This window comes from Lethenteron reissneri, chromosome 22 (assembly GCF_015708825.2).
Source record: "Lethenteron reissneri isolate LAM-NWPU_2019-01 chromosome 22, ASM1570882v1, whole genome shotgun sequence".
Classification (NCBI taxonomy): Eukaryota; Metazoa; Chordata; class Hyperoartia; order Petromyzontiformes; family Petromyzontidae; genus Lethenteron; species Lethenteron reissneri.
Window position 1 is genome coordinate 12,507,525 of NC_083800.1, and position 24,702 is coordinate 12,532,226.

At 42.8% G+C, this 24,702-nt stretch overlaps 1 protein-coding gene across 4 annotated transcripts in view; it reads right to left on the bottom strand.

Moving 5' to 3' along the window:
• LOC133345644 (nucleolysin TIAR-like) overlaps positions 1 to 24,702 on the bottom strand; it is a 92,121-nt gene that overhangs the window by 60,867 nt on the left and 6,552 nt on the right. For all 4 annotated transcript variants that reach the window (XM_061556594.1, XM_061556592.1, XM_061556591.1 and 1 more), the window contains exons 2-5: positions 16,211 to 16,307; positions 11,611 to 11,634; positions 9,728 to 9,826; positions 1,338 to 1,392 (exon numbers count right to left, since the gene is read on the bottom strand). In XM_061556594.1, the coding sequence (XP_061412578.1) occupies positions 1,338 to 1,392; positions 9,728 to 9,826; positions 11,611 to 11,634; positions 16,211 to 16,307 (275 nt within the window). The remainder of the gene's footprint in view (positions 1 to 1,337; positions 1,393 to 9,727; positions 9,827 to 11,610; positions 11,635 to 16,210; positions 16,308 to 24,702) is intronic.

The following is a 24,702-nucleotide window of genomic DNA, read 5'->3' on the forward strand; positions in this document are numbered from 1 at the left end:
TAGTAAAAATGTTAATTTATAATGATATTCGTTAAAAAAATGTATAAACAATAGTTTTAAGGGCAAATTAAGTGAATGAGAAAAATAATGCTTTGCGTAAGATATGTTTAACCGCGCGACATTACTAACAGGGACACAAGCACCCCACTGGCAGCAATTACAGAGGCAGTGCCACCCAACGAGACTCACCAATGCCAAGCCTAACGGTGCCACCTTAAGCGAGGTAGCCAACAACTAAGGCACCCGCTAGCGCCAGCGGAACTGCTAATCCTGGCCCATCCCACGTAAGTGCCAAGGCCATTCCTGCCATTCATGTGCACAAGCTACACAGGGAGCCACTGCTACCCACGATGGTATGTTCAGCCAAATGATTGTATGGGGTTTTTTTTGGGCTTTGGTATATGCATGGCAGACATGTGACATCTTGTTGATTTATTTCCATAAGGCGTGCGCCGACTACAGGCAGATGAAAATCAACGTGCCACTCATGGTCAATGCCTTCCATATTTTAACAATTGTAAATTAAGTGTTGGTAGAGCCTTGTCTAAACGTATGCAATACCACAGGCACTCTGCATAAATAAGCTTTAGATACATTAAATTTTGCCAGGTGCACTGGCGTGCAACGGCAATTGAGAAACTTATAGGAGTGGGGCCTATTGGACCACTGATAGATGGAAGAAGAATTCTGCACATTGGATACTCAGCTACTGGGCCACAAGGTGCCTGTAGATGGCGAATCAGAATACGGATTCTGATGAGACCAGGCAGAGTAAGATATTTTTGCATGAGGGTATTATCAGGGAATTGGCTTCCTCATTGGTATGTGCAAATGGAACTGGGCTCACTACAAGAGCAGGGCTAATGTTAGTCTAGCACACCTAATGAGGCTTTGCTTAGTAATTTTTTTTTTAACCAAATTAAATGTAAGTTAGTTTTATGATAAAATTGTGATAACATTACTAGATAGTCATCATGGTCAGTCCAATACATCTTCAAAAGAGTCTAACAGTTGGGCGAACACTGCATTTAACTATCTAGTTTTTATTTTATGATTGATACGAAGGCCTTGGTAGTAACGTGCGGCTTTAACGAACATGACAAGAGGAGTCTGTGTGCAACACACGCGGTTATTATCACCGGTCAACAGGGAAGACGACACCTCACTCAAGATGGCAGCATTGGTCTCTCTTTCTCTCTCTAAACTCAGAGCAGAAGCCAGGGAGGGGGGCCTGTGTCTGGCTGTGGCTGCCAGCTCTACGGGCGGGCAGGCCCCGTGTAGTAGGCGGCGGTGGTGCAGTGTGGGGAGGGGGGGGGAACGTAATGACATGCACTCACTGCTTGTGTCCTTCTTCAGGCTGCTAGGTGTTGTGGCCCAATTCACTTTCACTTCCTGTAAGGCACAAAAAATACAACGTTGGGATTAAACATGCAGGTCAAATGTGGGGGACAGGCTCAGGCACTTGGGAACACTTTCAGTTGCGAGTGTGGTGGAGCAGTGGTTAGAGCACTGTGCTCTCAACCTGGCAAAACCGAGTTACATTCTTGGAAATGGATGTCAGTTGCGAGTGATCCCTAAGACAGTTGTTGGCTCAGCCTTCCCCATGCCTTCACCAGACCTCACTGACCAGCATGGAGAAGTACAGTCAAACAACCCCAATGACTGATGGTGACATGGGGAAGCATTCATCTAGCAATGGACTATCAAGGGGTGAAAATTTTAACTAATTATTATAAACTGCTGCAAAGGTCAAAAGTGTGCAAGCTCAATGCTGAGCTAATGTATAAGTTTGTTTCAGGCGTGTGTTGCTTAACGAGCGTTCTTTTAACGATAATTCATAATAACGAGCAATTGAAATTTATACCAGTTTGTTCCCAAAAGGAGCAAAATGTTCACTTAGCGAGCAGGAACCTCTCAATCTGCGTCCCATGGCGGCAGGGAGCGTGGGACGCAGATGTTCGTTTACCAGTTGTGTCGTCTGTCTGCGTGTTCCGTCTCGGGGGAGGGGGGTATCATTGTAATGGGTGGGTGAGGGGAAGGGTGGGTGGATGGGTCGAGGAGGGGTGGTTGAGGGGAGGGTGGAGGGGAGGGTGGAGGGATGGGTGGGCAGGTTTGGGGAGGGGAGTGCCCAGGGGTGGGTGGCGGTGCTAATTAATTGCAGACGCCGAGGATAGGGAGTAGTGCTCCATTTCGCAACCCTGCATTGTGGCTATGAACTAAGCAACAGGTTTAAAGACACATTCATATATTTAAGCTAACCCCAAAAAAAACCTCTATTATGGATGATATTGGTCACGAAAGCCTACGTGTTAAACTAACTAAGAAACCCTGCTTCAATTCCCAGCTACAGCTAACATCAGTGACGAGCGATATTTGAATCAGCGGTCCTACATGGCCTCTGCCGCTCCCTCCACCCACGAACACCTACCCTTCAAATAACATAAATCCCAGGCACCTGCAAAGCACTGTCGTTCTTAATACGTGGTATTACATTTGAAGCTTAATTACTTTATTTTATAATTATAATTTGTATTTCTCACCTTAAAAAAGCTGTTCCAGAGTGGGGATTTTTGGGGCCAAAACGTATCTCAGCTTTTAACATGGGAGTCAATGGGAAAGCGACAATCGTTTAAAGACTTTTCAATTCCCGAGGATTTTTTTGCGGAATATATCTCGCTCATTAAGCGTGCCACGCCTGAACGGTTTCCACTCCTGCCAATGCCCAAACATGGTTGGCGGAGAATTACAAAAGCAATTCGTGTGCTGTCAAGTATCAGGCATCCCTGAAAAGGAGGCTATATGAATCCGAAATAGAATAGAATCTCGCGCAATTAAGTGCCACTGCTAAGAGGACGTTTAGCAGAGTGCGATAGCTCTGCAGGCGATGGCCCCCAGAGGTGCGACTGTCACTCCTGCTTTATGTGTCAAACTTCTTTCGCACCGCATGTGGCCAACCGCGCGAATCGGAGATTTGTGCTTAAATTATTTGGGTTGTGCAGATTGCTGAGCTGTATGAAAGTATTGGCCGATTACAGTTGTCCTTTCTATCAAAAGCTCAAGCTTTGATTAAATCTGACAGTTAAGTTCATCTAGTTTTATGTAGAACTTCTTTCACACCGTACGTAGCCAACCGTGCTCACTGGAGGTGCGGGGGAAGGACGACAAACTAAACACAAGTTAAGTGTTTTGTTGATACGAAAAAACAATTAAATACGTATCTCCTTCTCAATGTTTTTTTTCAGACTTGCATGGATATTACTGGTTCTTGTAAATAAATAATCCACAGCAATAATCCCCAGAACCTTCGAGCAATTTACATTGAACAGATCAAATGTAAAAAACGGAAATTCGAAATGTTTAGCATACTTCCCGACATGCAACAAACTTGCAAATTGGCATGTGAGTAGCTTCCAGACTGTAAACAATGTAAAAAGTCTAAAAATAGACTTTTGTATTTTGGGGGAGGGGGGGGGCGCAATAATGGATATATTTTGCACGGCAAGTGAGCAGGTGACGTCACATCTGTGATGTCACCCGCATGCGGCAGCGTCACGCAGTGTGCCTGCTGACGTCACGCACCCCCCCCACCCTCCGCGTAGGTCGTGTATTAATCCAAGACAATCCAAGTCTCGGGCGAATCTGGGTAGAAAAGCTAGTCTGCAATAAGTCTTTGAATGATCAGACCTTTCCATAAATCTTCATATAATCATCTTGTAAGAGTATCTGGGCGTTTAGCAACGATCGTGCAGACCAACATACAGGTGAGATTTTATGTCAAGAGATGGCCAGTGCTGGGTGTAATGGTGAAACACTTCTGATCTGTTTGCATTGCCGACGGTGCGTTCTATTATCAAGTCGGGTTAATGGTAAAGGTTAGCAGCTTTATCGCATCAGGAATTAAGAGTTCAATTTAAGCACCAACAACAATCAATTCAGAGCTTGTTAAGGCAAACTCAATATCAAGTAGCAATTAACTAATAAGGTTGAGCACGGGAGGTCAGCACAAACAGGTAGATAGACGAAAAAAACATCCATGTGACATTTCTACTGGAATTAATACAAATAACGAAGGTTCAGACAGAACGACTGAGAAAATGTATTGAAATTATGCATAATGAAAATCCCTATCCCCCGTTGGCCGATAAAACCAGAATAAAATTGAGCTGGATCGATACATCCAAATCTGTAATCGATGTGCAAGCGGTTTCTGAAACGGCAATAAAGTGTGGTTGTAAGCAGATTATATCTGGTACTAAGGCATACAACTTTGGTCTAAGACTCCTTACATTTAAAAGTAAAACTATTTGTCAAAAGCATTACATTTTTTAAACATGTAATACTGCTGGGTCCTGCATCCAGCGAATGCATTGTTCAACATTCCCTGCATTGCAAAATTGGTATGAAATGGAATTGCGATCAATCATGCACAAGAGGCTATCGCAGCCCATAATGCTGAAGCCACCACACCAACACAAAAGGTGACGTGCAGAATATTGTCGGTAGATACTCTCGCAGAGTCGGTAGATATTACTATAGTCCGTAGATAATACTAGTCAGTAGATTCCACTAGTCAGTATATTCTGCTGCAGAGTCAATAAAAACAACTATAGAGTCAGTAGGTACTGCTATAAAGTCAGCTGATACTGCTATAGTCAGCAGATACTACTATAGAGTCAATAGATACTCCTATAGTCACTAGACAATACTCACTCTACTGTATGTAGGGTGTGTAGGTATTTTTGCCTACGTGGGGGTAAACATATTTTTTGCGGGGGGGTCGACAATTTTCAAAACTTTTAGGTCAACTATTTATCCCCCACTTTCTAAAACTTTTTGGATGTCTGCAAGCCTCTTATAATTTTGTTGACAGAAAAATGGACAAACGAAACGCCTGGCTTTCACAATAGCTTCGTATTTGTGTATGTATGTATGTTATGTTTTTACGAAAAATTTTGGAATATATTTTTCCACCGGGCAACGCCGGGTACTTCCCATGAGTTAAATATATAATAGTTCATTACAAGTGTCTTGAAGTTGCTCTTTATATGTGTTTGTGCTCATTAAAACAGGGCCTTAATTCCTATCAGCAGAGTTATGGTCTAGGAAGGGAGGCTTTCATTCTCCTGCCCAGAAATATATAAGTGATATCGCACCTGAGACCTTTCACAGGACATAGGCTCTTTGTCCGAAATAAATTAGTTGAAATGTTGGTCCTTGCAAAAAGCAGCATACACCATACATGGATATAACATCCGAACTCCTAGTCTAAAGACTTAGATTCTATATCGTCCCATGGTCTGGTTGCATTAACGGTTATTCATATTTATGAGAAGGGGCGTGATTTCAAGACTGGAAATTTCCATTTAATACTGAACTCAGCGTTCCCAAGTCAATCTATGCGAAGGGCATGAATCCCAGGGGCTACTACACGAAGAGGACCCACTGGTAAAAAGAAAACTGTTCTGATATATTACTGGTAGAATTATTGTTTCTGGATATATTGTTCGGTCTGTTGTGAGGTGCACAAACTTTCTTTTTACAGACTGGTAGAGGACACCATCTGGTTTTTCCGACATTTTCCATATACTGTTGAGTTCTTCGAGAGTAAACTTTTTCGTTCTAATGCCAGTGCATTGCCTATTTTGTTAAGGCTAAATAATAGAGTTTGCATCTGTAGTTGCTGTGGGTTGGTTTTTATATATCTACTAAGGAGTGCAACACATATGTGGGCACATGTTAAGTATTGCATCAGTGCATACTATATTAGTCTTTGATTTGAGAGTCTGATACAAGGCATACCTTGTCCGACTTATCACCTTAGAGGTGAAAGTTCTGAGGATGGTGCAAAAACCTTTGTGCCCGACCCCGGAGACAATGAGGGGGCTCTGCCAGCTGGAGTGACGGGCACCTGCCGTACGTGAACATGGGCACGACCAGCGGTTGACTGCGAGTCTCATCAGCGATTGTGTAGCACACACTGAAGGAGTGAACTGCATCCTTGCTGGCAACCTTGAGACGGTACATGCGGAGGCATGGCCAGCTGCAGACTGTTTGAGTTATTGCAAGCCAAGGGTGGCGAGAGACCGAGAGACTGCTGCCTTAACCTCACCCTGTGCGGAGGAGGTATTGGTGCTCGCTCATGGAGGGAGCATCTAGCGGTTGCCTTGTAACAGATGTTTTCCAATTATAACATCACTTAATCACATCACTAAAAAGATGGGAGTACACTTTAGAGGGCTCACACGTTAGCTGATTATACACCTAGACATTCATATTTTTCTTCATCATATATCGGTTCGTACGGTTGCGTCGGTCGGTCACGTATTTTCCATATATACTGTAGAAGAATAATGATGCAAGTTGATGTGCTTATGACACCAGTTGATGCTTTGATCTATTAAATACTCAGGGTTGTAGTGTACTCAGTGTCCGAGTGGTATATTTCTGTTTCACGAGTCATATTGCTTAAAAGAGCCTGTACTGCTGGACGAATCCATGAAACTGGTGAGACCACTGGTGGAGGTCTTATAATTGATGTAAGAAAACCCCTATACACGAGCTTGCGAGAATCAATTAAACTAAATAGAATAAACATTGTTAAGACCCTCTCACATACGACAACAGTAATGCAACAAAAGCAGCTAGTTCAAGTCAAGAGTCCAAAACTTGTACAATGCCCGGTGCAGTGACATGGCCTGGTGGCCGCACATTCACCGCTTCTTGCAGAGGTCCACAGGTTGAATGCAGCTTCATAGCAGACATCGTTCGCAAGGCTAGGCCATTGTGTGCGGGTGTCCCGATCCAAATTTGAAATATTACCCGAAAATTACTCAAGTTTTGGATTATAAATAACAATCATTGCCGCCGCCGCCGCCCCCCCTACTGTGGAAACTTGGCAGGACCCTGCTGAATAAAGTAATGAGACTCGATGAGCTATTCCTGTGTAAACATGGTAATGAGGAAATTGTTTGGCCTCGTGATTGCCGTCTCAACAAATGAAACCTGACAAACTGTGGTGATAGACCAATGGCTGTTCATTGTGTAACAATGCAACGATTTATTGATGTTCTTGGTTCTTTCGGTAAAGTCACGTAGAAGGGAAATAATAAAATAATAAAAATAACACATTATTTATGTTATTTTAGTTTTTATTTTATTTTTATTTTATGTTTAATTTTTATTATTTCCCTTCTACGTGACTTTACCGAAAGAACCAAGAAGATGAATCCCTGCAGTCACGAAAGCTTTAAATCGAGATCTATTGATGAATAATGATTTTAGGCTCAGAATACAAACGTCGAATAACACGTGTAAAAATCAATGTTTCTCAATGAGTATATATTGCATGGAATGGGTTCAAATTACTATTACAGCCAACTCGGGACTTTAACATTGCAGTTGGGCAGATGACTGCTCATTTGTCCAGTCACCTCAAATCCAGGTTAAAATGCAAGTCAAAGGGTCTTCAGCCACGTACCGTCAACCAAACGTTTAATGAAACATATTGGGCTAAGCTTAATGGGTCTTCTAGGAAAGCCAAGCTCAGCTCAATTGACCCAAGGATGTGGGAGATTAAATGGCCTCAATGCCTGCAGACATCCCGAGCATGTCCCCTCCCCCCACCCCCAACAGTCAATACTTGAAATTTTATGCACGTGTGACCCGACAGAGCCGAATCATCGCCGCATCTGTCACGGAGCAGTTGGAGCTCGTTAATCTAAAACTAATTGGCCAATACCCATATGTGCACATAAACTCACTGTTTGTGTAATTCATGTTGCTGAAAGGATGTGTGTTTTTTAAGTGCCAAAAAAGGAAACGGATTTTGCATGAAAATTAAGACGCTGAAACATTTTACGAAGATTATAGTAAAAACAAATCTCGTGCCACACTAGACTTGATCATGGCAACCTGAGTGATCACAATTGTTTTCCCTTCATCTCTGTTATACATACATCAAAAGGTCAAAGTGTAGGCCAAAAGCACAGAAAAAACATAGCAACTCAACAATATTCAAAAGGACTTCCTCCAGCTTAAAAGGGAGAAATGTAGCCATCAGTGATGAACGGTCACCAATTAAATATTGAAACGTATCATTTTTCTCTCAAAGCTGCTGCCGAAAAACACAATGTGAAACTCCATTACATACTTAAAGATATGGGCCAAATGTCACCGAGATTAAATGTCATTTCGTTGCCCGTGTACGAAAAGATTATGCAACACAAACTGCTTCTACCAAAGACGTGCTGTAGATTCATAAAACTATTCTTTGAAACTCCTGGCCACACTGGCAATTGCTTGTACATTTCTAAGTGATCAATACGCATGGGAGCAAAGTGATTGGCATGGTTTGGTTCACAGAAGACACGAGCCTAACGTGATGCGATGTGGCCGAGCAGGCCCTGCCTCCTTTTCAGCTTGTATGACAAGGAAATTTCTAGTTATATACTTGCGTTCCCAACAATGGCACTTTTCACACGTGTACACTTGCCGCTTCTGAATTCATGTACACGCTCATCCAGACAGTCGTGTGGAATTGTTATTGTCGGTGTATAAACGTTTTTATGTTTTAAATAGCACTGCCACGAATTTTCATGGGATACACGGCCGGGGTGGGTCGGTTGGAGGTGTGACATCAGCTGTGGGATGCGCGTGACGTTATCACACAGAGGTGCTCGGTGACATCACCACCGTGAGCCAGACAGCACAACTTCTTTCAGATACATTATGGCATGAAAATGGTATACCATTATAGCTCTAACTTGCAATTCAAGAAAACGGTTACGGTTAGCAAATATGTTAAGGAGAGTGAAGTTTGAATAGGGGTACGCGAAATATTTGGTTAGAATCCGGTCAGTAACTGGCGGTGATTCACATTTAAAGATCCCACGGAATATATATTGCTACATAAACCGAAGCAGGATAATAACGCTGAGATTTTTTAGCACTTAAGAGCTGCAGCAACCATGTAACCATCATGGTAAACAAAAATCTGTGCGTTTGCGGGACGGCGTGAGCCAGCTGTTGCCTGGAGACACAAACCTACGCAGCACAACCACCCCCTCACCGCAGCACACAAGGGAGCATCAACAGAGACAAGGGGAGAGAGTGAGACCAATACAGACCTAGAGCCAGAGACAGGAGGAAGACACAACAGAAGCACAACGAGGCAGAGGAGAGAAAAAGGAAAGAAGAGCTAGACTAATGAGCCTTTACGGAATGAGCTCTGAAAAGCTGGGCTGGGTGGTGTGGGGTCCCTGCATGCGTGCATGGGCAAAAGTCAAGAGACTGTTGCTGAACCTGGAGCTTGCTATGAAGCGGCGGGACATGAGTATAAACCACTATAAAAACACAAAATCCGCTTGCATGCTGTCTCAAAAATTCCACCACCCCAACTCTATGAGTAATGGGGTGGTTTTAGCACTCTTTTTTAATCAGTCGTGTGGAAGCTGCCTGGTCTGTTGTTCCACACAAACTCAAGGTCTCTTAGGCCACAACCATGCCCTTCTCTTTTTTATGCTTGTGAAATACAACCACTGACGTTACACGTTCAATGAGTGCGAAGTCAGCAGCATGGAGCAGCATGGCTCACGTTGTGGTGGAAAAACAACCTGATGTCTCTCCTTAACAGTGCCCGGCTGGCTCGGTATGGCCTTGGGTGTCAATCTCAGTTGCAAAGTGGGGAAAAAAGAAGAGGCAACAGAGAGCCGTTTATTCAAGAGCTCACCTTGCCGAGAATCTTACGGCCGTTCATGGCGGCGAGTGCAGCCGTGGCGTGCCTGTGCTCGTAGAACTCCACGAAGCAGTAGGGGTCACTGCTCGCCTGCTGCACTCGCACACCACAGGAAGGGGCACGCGCGTGCGCACACAGCAAGGCTCGAAGCTCCTCGCCAAGCTCCCGGGTCAGCCGCACGTCTCACCGTCGCACATCATAACAGCTCCGTTTGGCATCACGGGTCTCAGAATGCAGAGATACAGTCCAGTGTATCTCTGCATTCCCGCACCTCCCAATTAGCATGGTTGGCTATGTACGGTGCAAAAGAAGTTCAACATACATACAAGTGCATATTGACACTGTAAATAAGATGGCTAAACGAGGGAAACGGTGTGCTACAGATGTAAAACTATATGTAAATGCATAAAAAAAATCAACTGTTTAACATGCAGCCACATTTAAAGCACAAAATAAGAATCTATCAATTAATAAAAAAATCTGCTTGGTTGAGTAAAACTCAATTTTTACACGTAGCATTAATATAGATTTGTGCAATTACTCGAGCGTTCGCAAATACAGTGTGCAGTTATACAGCTTTCAACATATTTGTGAGCGTGTGCACTGTTGAAATGTGGTTAACTGGCATCTTTTAATGTGTTACATTGTGTAACTAACACTCACGATGCAAATTCACATCTTTCCAAGTGTTTTCTGGCATAAACCAAAAGCTAATGGCTGATTTTTCCAACTGCAAAGCGCAGTCTACGGCACATCCGATTGGTAGTTACCAGTCAACACAGCCAGCAGCACTGCTGCTGAAGCAGGCATGGCTTTGGCCACCGGTGGGAGCACGAACGAGCATTGGCACACCCAACTGATCCGCCTGCCTGCTGCCACTCCGTACCCCCGCAATGCACATGGCAAAGCCATTCGAGCTCAGAACTGACGGGAAAGCTGCTATGTAGTCGTCACACCGGCATTTGGGAGAGTGGCACACATACTGTGGACTTAACACCACACGTGTGTGCTTGACCAACATAACCACATTCAGAGCTGCCAAACTCCCCCCACCCGCCGCCCTCCACAATACTGAGCTGGCACTGCGAGTTCAAATCCATGCAGCCAACCTGATCTTAAATTGGTGTCTCAAGTGTGGTGAGCAGATGGTCTCAGCTCAGTCACCACTGGCCAAGCAAACATCCCATTACATCAAGTTAATTTTTTCCACTTCATCTGACTTACTTCTGCTCTAAAACTTACAAATAATCGCTAGGATCGAGATCTGAAGAACACTATTTGCAGGGCATAGACAATTATATAAACGGAGTGGTAGCTTCTGCAATCTCTCATTAACTTGATACAGCTGTCGTGGCTGTGACGGTACCACCTGAAGACGGAAGCTTGTGTTGCCTCCGAAACGTCGTGATTTTTATTTTATTTTACTTTTTAATGTTTTTTACCTACGTGACTTTACCGAAAAAACCTAAGAATATGAATCATTGCAGTCACGAAAGCTTCAAATCTAGAATTAAGGGCATAGACAAGTTTTGCTACAACTGTGGCCAAAGCGGTCTATCACAAGCAGTTGTGGCATGGTCTTCCAGGGGTGTTTTCTCTGACACAGGGTGGTGCACTGTTTGCTGCTTTCAAATGAGCATTGTTCATTCTCGTGTTAAGAAGCTCATCACACCTAATTGGAATATAATTGGGGGGGGGGGGGGGAAATGCTTACAAAACATATTCTAATCCTATGCCAAGCACTTAAAAAATGTCCGAGAGTGCAGCTTGTGGGTGAAACTTTGTAATCTTATCATTGTTTACAGAGAGTGGTAACATGGATGCACTTGAGAAAGCAATATGGCAACAAAAGGGTAACACAAAGAGCCAATACTTACTAATTTATTTTCCTTTGATTTTACCTTGAACGTTGTCCGAGCGCATGCAAAAAGAGAGAACAGTGATTAAATACAGCCGCATACCAATGGTGCAAATGATGCCACTTGCTCATGAGGGGTGGATACAATCGCACACTTTGAACACCACACTTGTGTTTGCAATTACAACCCTTTCTTGATACATTTTTTTACAACTTAAAAACACAAAAACAAGCATTCCAGAGGAACCATAATTAAGCCCCTTTTCTGTGAAGAAACTCAGTGGGGAACACGGAAGAGCACCAGCGGCAGTCTTTGCTTATAGTTGTTGACAGAGCAAGGTGAATTAACGTAAGTGCTAAGTTTCATTTATGCCGGCTGCATTATGTAGGCACCTGCAAAACATACATGGCCAATTTTTCGTAGTCTTTGCAGTTCAAAAACTCTGCTATGATGCTAACCCTATGATTGATTCCTGGCCATGAATGACCTTTCGGAGTTGGAATCTGAACCCATCCTGGGCCTTGCCTACTTTCTCTCAGAATGCAATGAGCACCTATTAGTGCTGCGTTTAATATCAGCCCGAGGAAAATATACTGTTGTTTTTATATTATATTTATATATAGCCCTTTTATCCAAGGTGCTTTACAACGGTTATCAGTGGTACAATTAGGGTAGCTAAACATAATATGGTGAATAGGGATGGAGTATAGGGAGGGCGGTTTGTGGGTACAGGAATTACAGCAGTTGCCCCAAAATGTCTGGCTTTCTATAACATCTTTGCACTATCGTATAGCAAGAGCTAAATTCTCCAATCGCAATTACCGTTGAATTCCCACAAGGGCACTCATTTTATCATCTGACTTATGATGGGTTGCGTAGACACCCGTCTAGCATTTGAACTCACAACTTGCATAATCGAGTAATATTTTCACAAGCCTCATTCGACTGGAAAGCTTAACTTAAGATTGTGATGCTGTATCACCCCCTAGCGAAGAACATTGGGCAATGCACTGACATTCAGCGTGTTACGATTGAGTAAGTGCACTACAATGATGTCTTCTTATACTCTTATGGGTCCCTTAGGCTCCACGCACTGGTGAGAGCCTGTCATTTTGGATTAGTGATGTGACATCAGGCCGGGGAGCGAGTGTCTCAGCCTCCTCATGAATACAGACGCGTGAGCTCTAACCCTTGTCTGGGCACCATACTCAGGACAAGATGTCGCTGTATTTATCATGACCCGAGCAAGATAAACTATTTTTTATTTTACCGGGTAAGGCCCGCTAAGCTAAAAAGTATTTTTCCTGAAGCGACCTGGCCACAAATGATAACTCAACGAAGTGGCTTATCACATGGAAATTTACAGCAGCCAAACTCTAAACACGTTTCCAAAGGTTGAGGGAAAACATGTAAATTCCAACTATGCAGGCGTCAGGGTCGGGATCGAACCCACGACCTCCCGCATACCAGGCGAGGGAGTTAACATCTCGCCACCGCGGCGCCAAGGGACTCGAGAAAATTGTTCTTCCTCGCTCTCATTGGACAACATGAGGCTGAGTCACACCCCTCTTAACAAATGAAACACCAGGCGATGTGATGTGATTTTTAACCGTGAGATTTATTCCACATTTAGGTTCTGTAAAGCGTATATCACAACTCACCCTAAACTGTGTTATACACAGGCAGTCCCCGGGTTATGGAAGCGTTAGGTACCCGAGAACGATCCGAAATAGTTGTGCCTCCCCTACCGTATTCTCTCAGTACTGCATCGCACCGTCGTCCGTTTTCTATCGCTTCCTGTATCGTTTCGCAATACATATGCTCTGCACTTACGATGATTCTTTCATCGAATATCTATCCTAACACTACCCATAATTAAACGAATGGAACATGTACTTTATCCACGGTATTCATCCGCAACCTCACCACGCTGCATTATTTGCGCTTACCTAACGCAAACATTTCTGCATATTTTTTTTTTACATGATTTATGGGAGCATTTCCATAAAGTCAGATTTCCGTAAGTCGGGTTTTCCGCAACCCAGGGATTTACTGTATATAAAAGTGGGAGCAGCAATGCAGTGCATGTGCTTTGTTACCACAGTGTGGTGTACACTACACTATCAATACTCTACATTACCTGTGAATCCGTGAGGATCTATGAGCAATGACTCTTCTGGGAAATGAGCTCGCAGATAAGAGGATGATGTATTCGAGGGGCGTTTGCAGCCTTTTCAACTGAACCATGGCAGATGGGTGCACATGCGCTAAGCATCCGTTAACATGAGTGCAATAATAAACACAATGGCTGCAATTGGCAACCCTCCATGCAATGCAAATAATGACTTATTTACCCTTGAACCGGTCCAGGAACTATAACTTGTTATACTACAAAAGACAGTGGTGGTTACTTATACAGGCGTTACATCTGGAGCATCATCATCAAGCAAAAACATTTTCTGTGGTACCTGTCAATGATAATTCATTTTGCAAGAGACCTGCATAAAATTCCACCACTCGTTTTACGTTTCTGTCGCTGTCATGCATCACGGTTCAATCTCGGGTCTCTTATGGCTGTCATTTGTGAGACTAACAAAACACAAACTTCTTTTTACTGCTTTGATGTAAGCATTTGTGTTTACATTTTTAATAACTTGTGTTGTGTTCTCTGATATATAGTATTCATTTCCTGACGGTTTTACAAAGTTCTGTGCATGTTATCTTTTGTTTGGCAATTTAATGCCTTCTCATATATCTGCTATTCTTCACCATACTGTGTGGTTTCAGATGTTTTTTGATAATAAAAAAATGATCCTACTCTCAGTGGACTCTCCATTCCAAGTGCTGGTTTTGACATTGTTTATAGCAGTGATCGTTACATGATTCCTGTTTTTTTGGGATTGCAATGTTTCTTTGAACATTCATTTCAGCTGTGAATCTCTCCCTTAAAAGCGGCTTGATCACCAGTCGTGACAAACAAAAGTGACTCATGTTTATTTGAACTATGTGAGAATCCTGAAAACATGCTACACTGCTTTAACTGCCCAATAAAACAAAACATGAAGCAGCTCTAATTCCAGTTTCATGTTTTCTCCTTGCAAGAACTTTCGTTTTTCGAACACCACACTTAAGTCACACAGAACAACAACACTTAAGTCACATACGGGCACAGAACAACAAGTGACAGAAGGTGACAACACAAAAATCATCGACATCTTTTTCACTCGTGTGATGCTCGCATCTTTGTGTTTTAATATGAAATTGCTCTCCTTTTTTCGCCTGCGAATTATACCATCATTTCCTTGCGGATTTCCAGAGTTGTGCCATTTTTATAATTTCTCATTCCGATTATTTCCCATTATGTTTTTTGTGGTTCTTGTGGTTCGTGTTTCAGACAGCTTGATTTCCCATTGGCTTTTTTTACTCGGATGAATTTTACTTCAAAATAAACAATGCAGTGGCACGTGCAGCCAATGCTTCATCCTAGGCACTAAGCCAGCGGGTGGTGTAACAATCCATTGAATTACATCGATTCTCAAGTTTACTATAAATATGATTCACGTCTGTACCACGTGATGTCTCTACCCTGACAAAACTACATTTTTAAGGAAAAATAGTTTGATGTCATGGAACTATGTAAGATTTTCCTTTGCATCTAATGCAATTTGCTGTATAACATATTAATTATAGAAATACAAGGAACACACATTGTATTTTATGTAACAATTGAATCAAACCACACACTATGGTAGAGGTGTACACAAACGTTTAGTTAGACGGGCAACGTGAAGACACCGAAAGTGTAACGTTTCACTCTTTCTCCAATGTGAAGAGGCTATGCAGAGTGGAAGGTTCCATAAAGGATTGGTTTAAATTTGTGCATTTTCAAAGCAGTAAAAGTAAGATATACAGTTTAAAAATGCATTATCATTTTATATAATTCATAAATCATGGGCAATATGCTCTACGTTTCGTCTTTTGTGCCGGTTTATATTAATCTAATCTGTCTCACCTCTTTAAATTGGCCTTCACCCCCTAGTTCTGTCCATTTACCCTGGTTATGTTAATTTCCTGCTTTACATATACGGTGGTGCGTTGGGATCTACGGATGAAATGCCCCTTACAAATGTTAATTATTATGTATTCCATGTCAGTTAATCAAATTAAGGTTTTCAAAGAAGCCTTGTGCATTGTTATGCGAGAAAAATGTGGGTTACTTATTCTCATATTCGTGTGACCGTGACATTGGACGTGTAAGATGTATAAAAGTGTATTATAGACTGGTGAGTTCTCAAACTGTAAGATGAAGCTAGTTGTAATTACTGGCGAAACGTTGTACTCAGATTGTAAATGTTGTGGCTTGGCTCTCCAACACACCGGTGTGCTGTACTAGTGACGAATTGGCCACGTTCTGTTTACGTGACAACCCTTACTAGTTGACTGTGTTGGGTGGTGGCAGGTTTTAACGACACATTAATATATTTACGTGATCCAACCCAAAAACCTCGATTATGGAAGTAAGATCAAGATGCAAATACACGGAAACAATTCACGCTCAAGTGGCTGAGACTGTGGTGAGCGGTGAGACTGGTGAGTAACAGTAAGAGTGTTGGTTCACCTCTGTGATCATTTTGCAGCTTTTACATGGGCCGATCTGACCAAACAGCTGCAAAATGAGAGCCTCCGTCACCTGTCGGGAGAGATTCCCCACGTACCTGCATCCGACACAGAGCACAACACGGGTTTAATCCCCCCCCCCCACCATCACCATCACATCTGGACCACCAAGGCACGAAGAATTAAATAGGACAACTCAAGCGTGGAAACATTCTCATGTTTCGCTATGACAATCTAAAAACGTGAGTTTACCGAACATTCACGTAGATTTGATGACAGGAGAGGCACAGTAGTTGGGGGCACTTGGCTATGAATCGGTATGTCCGAGTTCGATTCCCTACCACAGCTAACATCAGTGGTGAGAGATAAGAGAACTGGTCCTGGCTGCCCCCTCACATGACGTGGGGGGGGGGGGGTTGTTAAGACAAGGACAGGTGCATGGCCAGCAATCAAACCCATGTCGTTGGGATTATAGAGCAGAGCGCACACAAACCATTGCACCACTATTCTCCACAAAGTAGAGAGACCATGGATACAGAATCTGAGGCCTCGCACACAACTCAAGCTGGGTCCCTTATTTACCGTGCTGGACTGAGCAGACTGCTGACCCACAGTTGCCCCCTACAGCCTATAAAGGCATGGAAGGTAGGTTCACCTGTTTTACGAGGACATTTTCACGTAGAAAACATCGTTAGCAATTATTCTCTACATGACAAATGTTGAAAAACCAGTGTACATGACATTTTTCTTAGACAATGCCAGTTTATATGACGGTGTTACCGAACTATGAAAGTATTTTAATACCAAACGACAACAATGGAGACAAAATATGGACACACATTTCCCGCATACATTGGAAAATGTCAAATGCACAATTACTGCATCCAACAGCAAAACCTCAAGTGCAGGTGCTATCCCCCTGGTTAGATAATGCTGCCTTGTGCATGTCTGGTGACACACACACAGCCAGGCAAACACTTCGGTAGGGCCAGGCACAGGGGCTGCATTCATGGGCATGTAGCTTGCCAAAACACCACTCAAGCACGTATGAGTTCACCCCCAGCGATTTCATAAACTGGCACGATGTGGGGTTGCGATTTTGATTCAATAAAGAGCATTCTTTATTGGTTGCATTTGTGCCATCCCGTTTGTAATGAACAAGTTGTGTGGACTGTGTAACTTGCACGTAATGTGTCTAATTTGGATTGTCTTGTCTGCATTGTCCCATTCTCATTTGAGTTTCTGTACCATTTGTTTCATCCCCTTTGCATTGCTTGCAATGCGTCTCTCTTTAGTTTGTCTAGCAAGTACTATGTTGTATTGTCTTGTTTGTATAGGTTGTCTCATTTGTGTTGTCTGTCTCGTTTGGACTGTCATGTTGGTATTGCCCCTCACGTCTATGCATGGTGAAGTGTACTCAACCCCTGTGACCCGCACGATGTGGGGATTCCCTCATCCAGCAGTGGATTCACAGTATGTATAATGGCATACTCTTGCAAGTCAAAAGGTCTTCATCATCTGCTTTACAAGAGGCAGAAAACATTTCAGGTAAACCCCCAGAGAAACAACTGGACAGCAATGAGGGGCGAATCTTCGACTCGGCGCAAAATGGCTTGCTAGTGAGGGAGGCAACCTCTGGGCTATTAAGGCATTTTGAAAACAGCAGATATATCCTAGTTACCACTGCTCTTCAATAAAGCCAACTTATAGCTTTATAGCAAGTAAAATAGTTTTACAAGCTAAGGCCTACTGAGCTATGTAGCTCTTTTTCAGAAGCGACCTGCCCACAAACGATAGCTCAACAAAGTGGCTGATCACGTGAAAATGTATTGCAGACAAATACTCTAAAGGCATGATTCTAAATGTGGAGGAAAAAAATGGAAAACCCGGAGAAAAATCCACGTGACCACGTTGGAAGACGTGAAAACTACAAATATACAGATTTTATTATTTTTTACTTTTGGGTCAGATCACGTGCGTAATATGCCAATGTGTGTCATGCCCCCCCCTCCACCCAACACAACCAAATAAAGCCGTCACATGAAAAAAACGTGCCAATGTACTCTAGGTTTTCCTCGCTTCATGCGGGAGATGCGTTCTAAGAAAAGGGCGCAAAAAGGGGCGCACAAAGCAAAACCGCACGGGACAGCTGCCTGCTGAGTAGCGCACACACTACACACAATATCCGCATACGAGTGAATTAAATCCGTATATCGCGAATATTAGGTGGAAATGTCAGCCGCAGATACGCAAAATGGCACAAACCGAACCCGCATAAAGAGAGGGAAACCTTACTGCTTCAACACAGATGTATGTTGTGGAGCAATCCATATCAGTTAATAATTTGGTAGGACATTTCGCTGGTACATGCAACCAGCATCAGGTGACTGCCATAAAAAAGTGGCGTGATGCGTATAAGTTAATGTATTTGCATACATTATAATGTACTCTTAGATTTCAACAGATATTGAAGTTGAGAGATGAAAATAGGTTCAACCGAGCTGACTGCTCTAAGCCAAGTCCAGATTTAGTTAAATGAATTGACTATGACCAACCTGCTTCACCATGTAAGCATATGTACCTTGATATTAACATATCTTACATCATTTGTTAGGTGTTTGGTAATACAAGTGTGGCTGGCATGGTTAATCCACAGCACAGATTAGCCACCTACACATACAATAAAAGGGGTTCTACTGTAAATTATTCACGTTCGTATCAAATGTATGGTTATTTAACTTAAAATTAGCTTAAACTTAAGCAACTGACCCAGATGGCAGGATAAGCACATTAGTGCATTCAAGAGAAATAAAAATAAAGCAATAGGTATCTGTGTAATGATATTGGTCAGCCACACACTAACGAACGCAACGATTATACTTATCACTACACGCTTGTTTGGAGAAAAGCCTCACCGGTGTCTCATGACTCGTTTACAGGAAGGTCCTAGCATGTTTTCGCAGTATGGGGCGAAAGTTGAGTCGAATAATCTCAATCGAGTCATTTGGCTGGTAATTTTTCTAACTCTGGCACACAATGACCTTTCGATGCTTGCAAATTACATCACGGAAATCTTCAACGTCCACTGTGAAGCAGACGATTTTTATTGTTAATACACCCGCAGTAATAACCAGGGAGGCCAGTGGATTTGAACTGTGAACCTTTGCCACAAGCGGCAAACGGGCTACTGGCTGGCCCATGCCACCGCTTCAAAGTATGATGCTAATTAATTTGTTGATATTTTTCTGAACAATTGAGGTAAACAAATCCCACAGCTACATTTTTGGAAGGTTTGAATCGATAAGATTCAATGTTTTGATTATTTTTTTAAACCCTTAATTTAACTTAAATCTCACCGATAGTGCACATTTTTTTAATCTGCAGTGAGTTGGATACATAAATTAACCCAGTCATGAAAACCTACTTGTAAGCTCATTCACAGAATGGGGGGGAAAGCAATTATAATAGCAGTGGGTGTCTGACAGTCCGTAACATTAAAATAATAATTTTAATGCTTCAGCACTTTGTACAGCATTGACAAGATAATTAGCAGTGTGCTCAATAAGGCCCCAATGCCACTTCAGCTGACAATTAAGGCATCGGAATTGTATTCTCAAAAGTATATTTCTGGTTTTTTTACTAAATGTTCAATGGTTCAAAGCGTTCTTTAAGTGTTTTTACGACAACAAAAATGCCTCTGTACGAGGCCTAGTTCCGTTTCTGTAATGTTGAGCTCAAGCAAAATCCTGAGGCTTCTTCTTGGAACTACCAAAATGACGGTACACATTCACAACATCTGTATTTGTGTTGCTTCATAGTACAAGGCAGCACTGGGGCATGCACACTGCTCTCTATGAACCTGCAACCTTAGTTTACTTCCAGTCAGAGCTATGCGACATCAGAGCCCACCTTGAGCTCCGATTGTTCACCAACCCGCACTGACCAGCATGGTGAAGCATGTCAAAGAGGCCCCCATGACCAACATCTGTGAAAAAACGTGCTGGACATCTGTGAAAAAGAGCATCATAGCTCATCGGATTCCTCCTGTATAAATAACTATTATGATTCTGACATGACATCAAGAGACCTTTATCCAGCAGTGAATTGACAGGGCTGTTAACATAACATCGAGAGGCCTATGCTGTGTAGATGAAGCAGATAGTGTACATTAATTGAAAAGTGTACAGGGAAGGCAGGGGGATTGGGTTGGGGGGAGGGAGCAGACGCTGCATAAGGCAGTGGCAGTTATCGTTAAACTCCATCTGCTGGTGCAATAATCATAACTGAATCGGAAGCATCACAGGAGTGAATTATTTGGTGCTGCGTTGGGAGTGGTGCACAAGCATGCAAAAAAAACCTCACGCTCGTCGATAACACTGCCTTAAAAGCACAAAATGTACAGCCCCTCTACATTGAACACGAATGACGTCACCGCCTTGTGCTCCGCCCCTTTAGTAACGAGCCAACGTGCTCATTAATATTAATGAGCAGGTGGTGGTTTGTGATGACGACGCTGTCTTGTGCCACCTCTGCACCTCCCCCCTTTGCTTTTCCTCCACACTTTTCAACGAGTATACACTACCTGCCACATCTATAAAAGATAGGAACTCAATGTTCACGAGGCGGTTTCAAGGTCCAAGGGGAGGTATATATTTGTATATACAGTAAAACCTTGGATTGCGAGTAACTTGGTCTGCGAGTGTTTTGAAAGACAAGCAAATTTTTTAATTTAAATATTAATTTCATAAACGAGCGAGGTCTTGCAATACGAGTACTGTAGTACATACAGTATACGCTTTGTCTGCGAGCGTCACGTGATCACAACTGATATACGAATGCTTTGATATACGAGTGCTTTGGATTACAAACACGTTTCCGGAACGAATTATGCCCGCAATCCAAGGTTTTACTGTATTTGTTTGTATATATTTGTTTTTATTGGGAGAAGAGCCTCCTCCTCGGTGCACCGGCCTGTCCACTTGCCTTGTTTTTGAATTGACCAACGTGATGCAAGTCTGGCCAAAGCTGATGCACCACAGTGTTGGTGGCAGCCGAGCCAAGGGAAACAAATGCCTCGTACAAAATTCTCCCCCTATAGCATACATGCAACAGCGACGAGTTAAAAATGTTTACACCCTACAGCATTGCACAATCGTATTGGAATACTGGTTAATAAACGCTCATATAAGGCATAATGCAATGACTCGTAGTCAATCCAGTTCATATTCCTCGCTCACCTCAACTGACTAGACCTGAAGCATTTAAGTCAGCACCGTGGCAAGCATGCATCAGCACATCTGGGAACATTCCCCAGGACAAGCTCATGTCATCACAGCAAGACGGTGATGTTCTCCAGAGCAGTTGTGGACTATTTTGGAAGTGCGTGTTCATTCATTTTAACTCACTGGAGATAACAAATTTATGCTTAAAACATTGGCTCACAAACGAGTTTAATCTCAATAGCGAATCCCAAAAGATGAACATGAATAGATAAAAACTACAACTGACAACTCATCTGCAAAACATCACACTTTTGTAAAAGCCTTGCGCTATCACAGTGTGAAAGCCGTCCTGGGAGAAAACAAGAATGACGAACTTGGACATCGCGTTTATGTTATTTTACTTCTGGTTCTGTTTGGTTACATTGTTCCACCCCCTTCTTCCATCTTCGTGACCCCTACCGCGGTAGGGCAGCAAACCCGGACGCCTCTTCAACCCCTAATTTTGAGGGGGTATTACGCAGAGTTTGTTACACGTTATTTGCTGGGGTTTTTTTATCTTTTTTAAAATCCACTTTGTAATTCTGGGTTCTTGAATGACAATACAATTTTCACTAAAGAATTTGAATAACAATTCTACCAACGATGAAGGCAACTCGGGAAAGTGAAACACATTTTCGTTTGATGAAAACACAAGCGGCTCGCCATTGTTTCTTTGTCACAGTACATGTGTTTACTTTTTCACATTCACCTCCTCAGTTTACACCCTGGTAGGGCCTCCTCGCACGCAAAACCTTTTTGGTGCCAATTGGCCTGCACACCTGCCACTCTTATCAGCACATCCAGCATTGTCAGCCTCCAGGCTTGCTTGCTTGGGGTTTAACATGAGACTTGCCGAGGGACTTCTGATGGTCGACAGCAAGAATTACCCCTCTCAAGTCACCGTCGGAGCAATTCAAATATCACAACCATCCTAGCAAAACATTTACGTATCGAATGCCATCAGGCCTGTGAACAATGGAGTTTTCTGCCACATGAGCCGTCTGACACGCTAGCTAGTCTGTGTAAAGAAATCATCACGACAGCCAAATCAAATGTTTAAAAGGTGATGAATATGGCATCCGGTTTGAGCTATCAAGGGAACTGCATAACTCATACGCAAAGAGTTTGGCCACTTGTGAATAGATGAGAATGTATTACAATTTTTATAATTGTTTTAATGTTAGTAAGCAACTTCCCTCATTCGACTCTACAATTGTAGCAATTTCTATAAACTGGCTATGCACATTTGGCAAAAGCGTTAAACAGCTGGTGTTTGAATTTTGTTGAAGTTGAAATTAAGTTTTCGTTTTGTCCGAAAGCACCACCTATTTTTCAGAGTACAATTATATTGTGTTAATACAATACCTCAATAGGACTATATGAAACTTTCTAAATACCGACATAATTCATTACATAAACTGTACAGTTCACCAATTTCAAGTATTATATTATGTATGACGGAATATTTCTAAGTGTACAGTCTGATATTAAGCAGTAATTAATTAAGCATAACAGACCTGATTCACTGATGTAAGGAGGCTTTAATCCTCTAGATGATGAAACCATTGTTTTATTGTCATTTGCCACTAGAAAAACGCATTCCTCAGTGACTATTTACTAGTATGAGCCAAGAATGTCTGTGTGTCCCGCGCGTTACGTTACTCCACGTCGGCCAGCCCCCCTCATTAATAGTCATGAACAGGTGACGTCCTCCACATGGACCCCCCCCCCCCCGCCTCATTAATAAGCATGGTCGGGTGACATCACTCCACATGTAACACCCCCCCCCCGCATTAAAAATCATTAAAAGGTGACGTCTTCCAAATGGACACCCCACCCCCAAAAAAAGATTCATAAGTGGGTGACGTCACTCCACATGGGGGGGCGAGGCACTTCCTTCCCACCCCTCAGCGGCAAGTTGCAACCCTCACTACAAAGGCAGAACCCTCACGTCACGAGATCTCCGTACCGCTATTGAGACGTAGAAGTAAAAATTACGTCATGATGAACAAGGGATTATAACCTGTAGCAAGTCTGTGTCACCGCGCCCTTACAAATTGCACACGAATTGATGCAATGAATATCACGTCGCGGTCTGCTTTTCGCTTGAAAGTTTGAGATTTACTGAAATACACCCGTCCTTGGACGGGCAAAAGGCGAGTTCAAATATAAAAACATGTGGGAGTTACTGGGAGCCAGTTCAGGTAATTATAATGAAATGTGCACTGGAAAAATCTGTTGTGGTTCTCCCTAGCAAATTCCAGTGCAGTAAAATCAATTGTTGCACGATACTTCTATGGACCCGTACCTATATACCCCTTGCCTTGACCAACCCACACCGACCATAAATTTGGATAGAGTTTTTTTAGGGTTAGATCCATGTAAATGTGTCATTAAACCCACCACCATCCGACACACCCAATTTGCAAGGTTCGTCACGTAAACAAAACATGCCCATTAATTACTAGTTCTGCACACCGTTGTGTTGGAGAGTAAATCCACAACATTTACAATTTGAGTAGGACGTTTCTCCGGTAATTACAACCACTCATCAGGCGACAGCAAGAATTGTGGAATTTGGTCAAATAACCCCCACAACCCGCACAGCGTGGGGGAGGCCCTCGACCACAGAGGATTGACAAAGGGCTGTACATGTACACGGTGGCTCCATGCTCAAATCATCAACGCGACTCCATCCCCATTTCAGAAAATGGAGGCCTTCACCACATGGGTGGATTGTGAACCCTATATTTTCTTTGTGGCAGTGATCCACAGCGGTTTGCTTAAAAGGCCAAAATGCCGGACTAATCTGGTAAAAACGTATGTTTCGGCTTTCACTGGCGCTAATCCAAGAGCATTTTACAATGCTTGACTGGCTTGTTCGTCCCCAAATTGCAAGTCAGTATGAATTGTGTGATACACTGCCAGTAGGCATAACTTGTGTAATACAATCAACAAAACATTACAAGAGGATACAATAACTATTCTAAGTGCATTTCTAGAATGTGAGTAAACAGATAACACATAAAATCAAGAGCTGCAATAATGCTTTGCTGTTGGGAAAAAAGCGTGGACTCATTCGGCAACTTGATAGGCTTGAGGATAGCGAGCCTGCCACTTGGCCAGAAGACGTGAAAAAACTCACCACCTCCACAGGGTATTGATAAACAGTCACAATTTTGGTGTTATGATTAATGTCAATATTTACTTTTTATTTGTGTTTTGTTTGAAT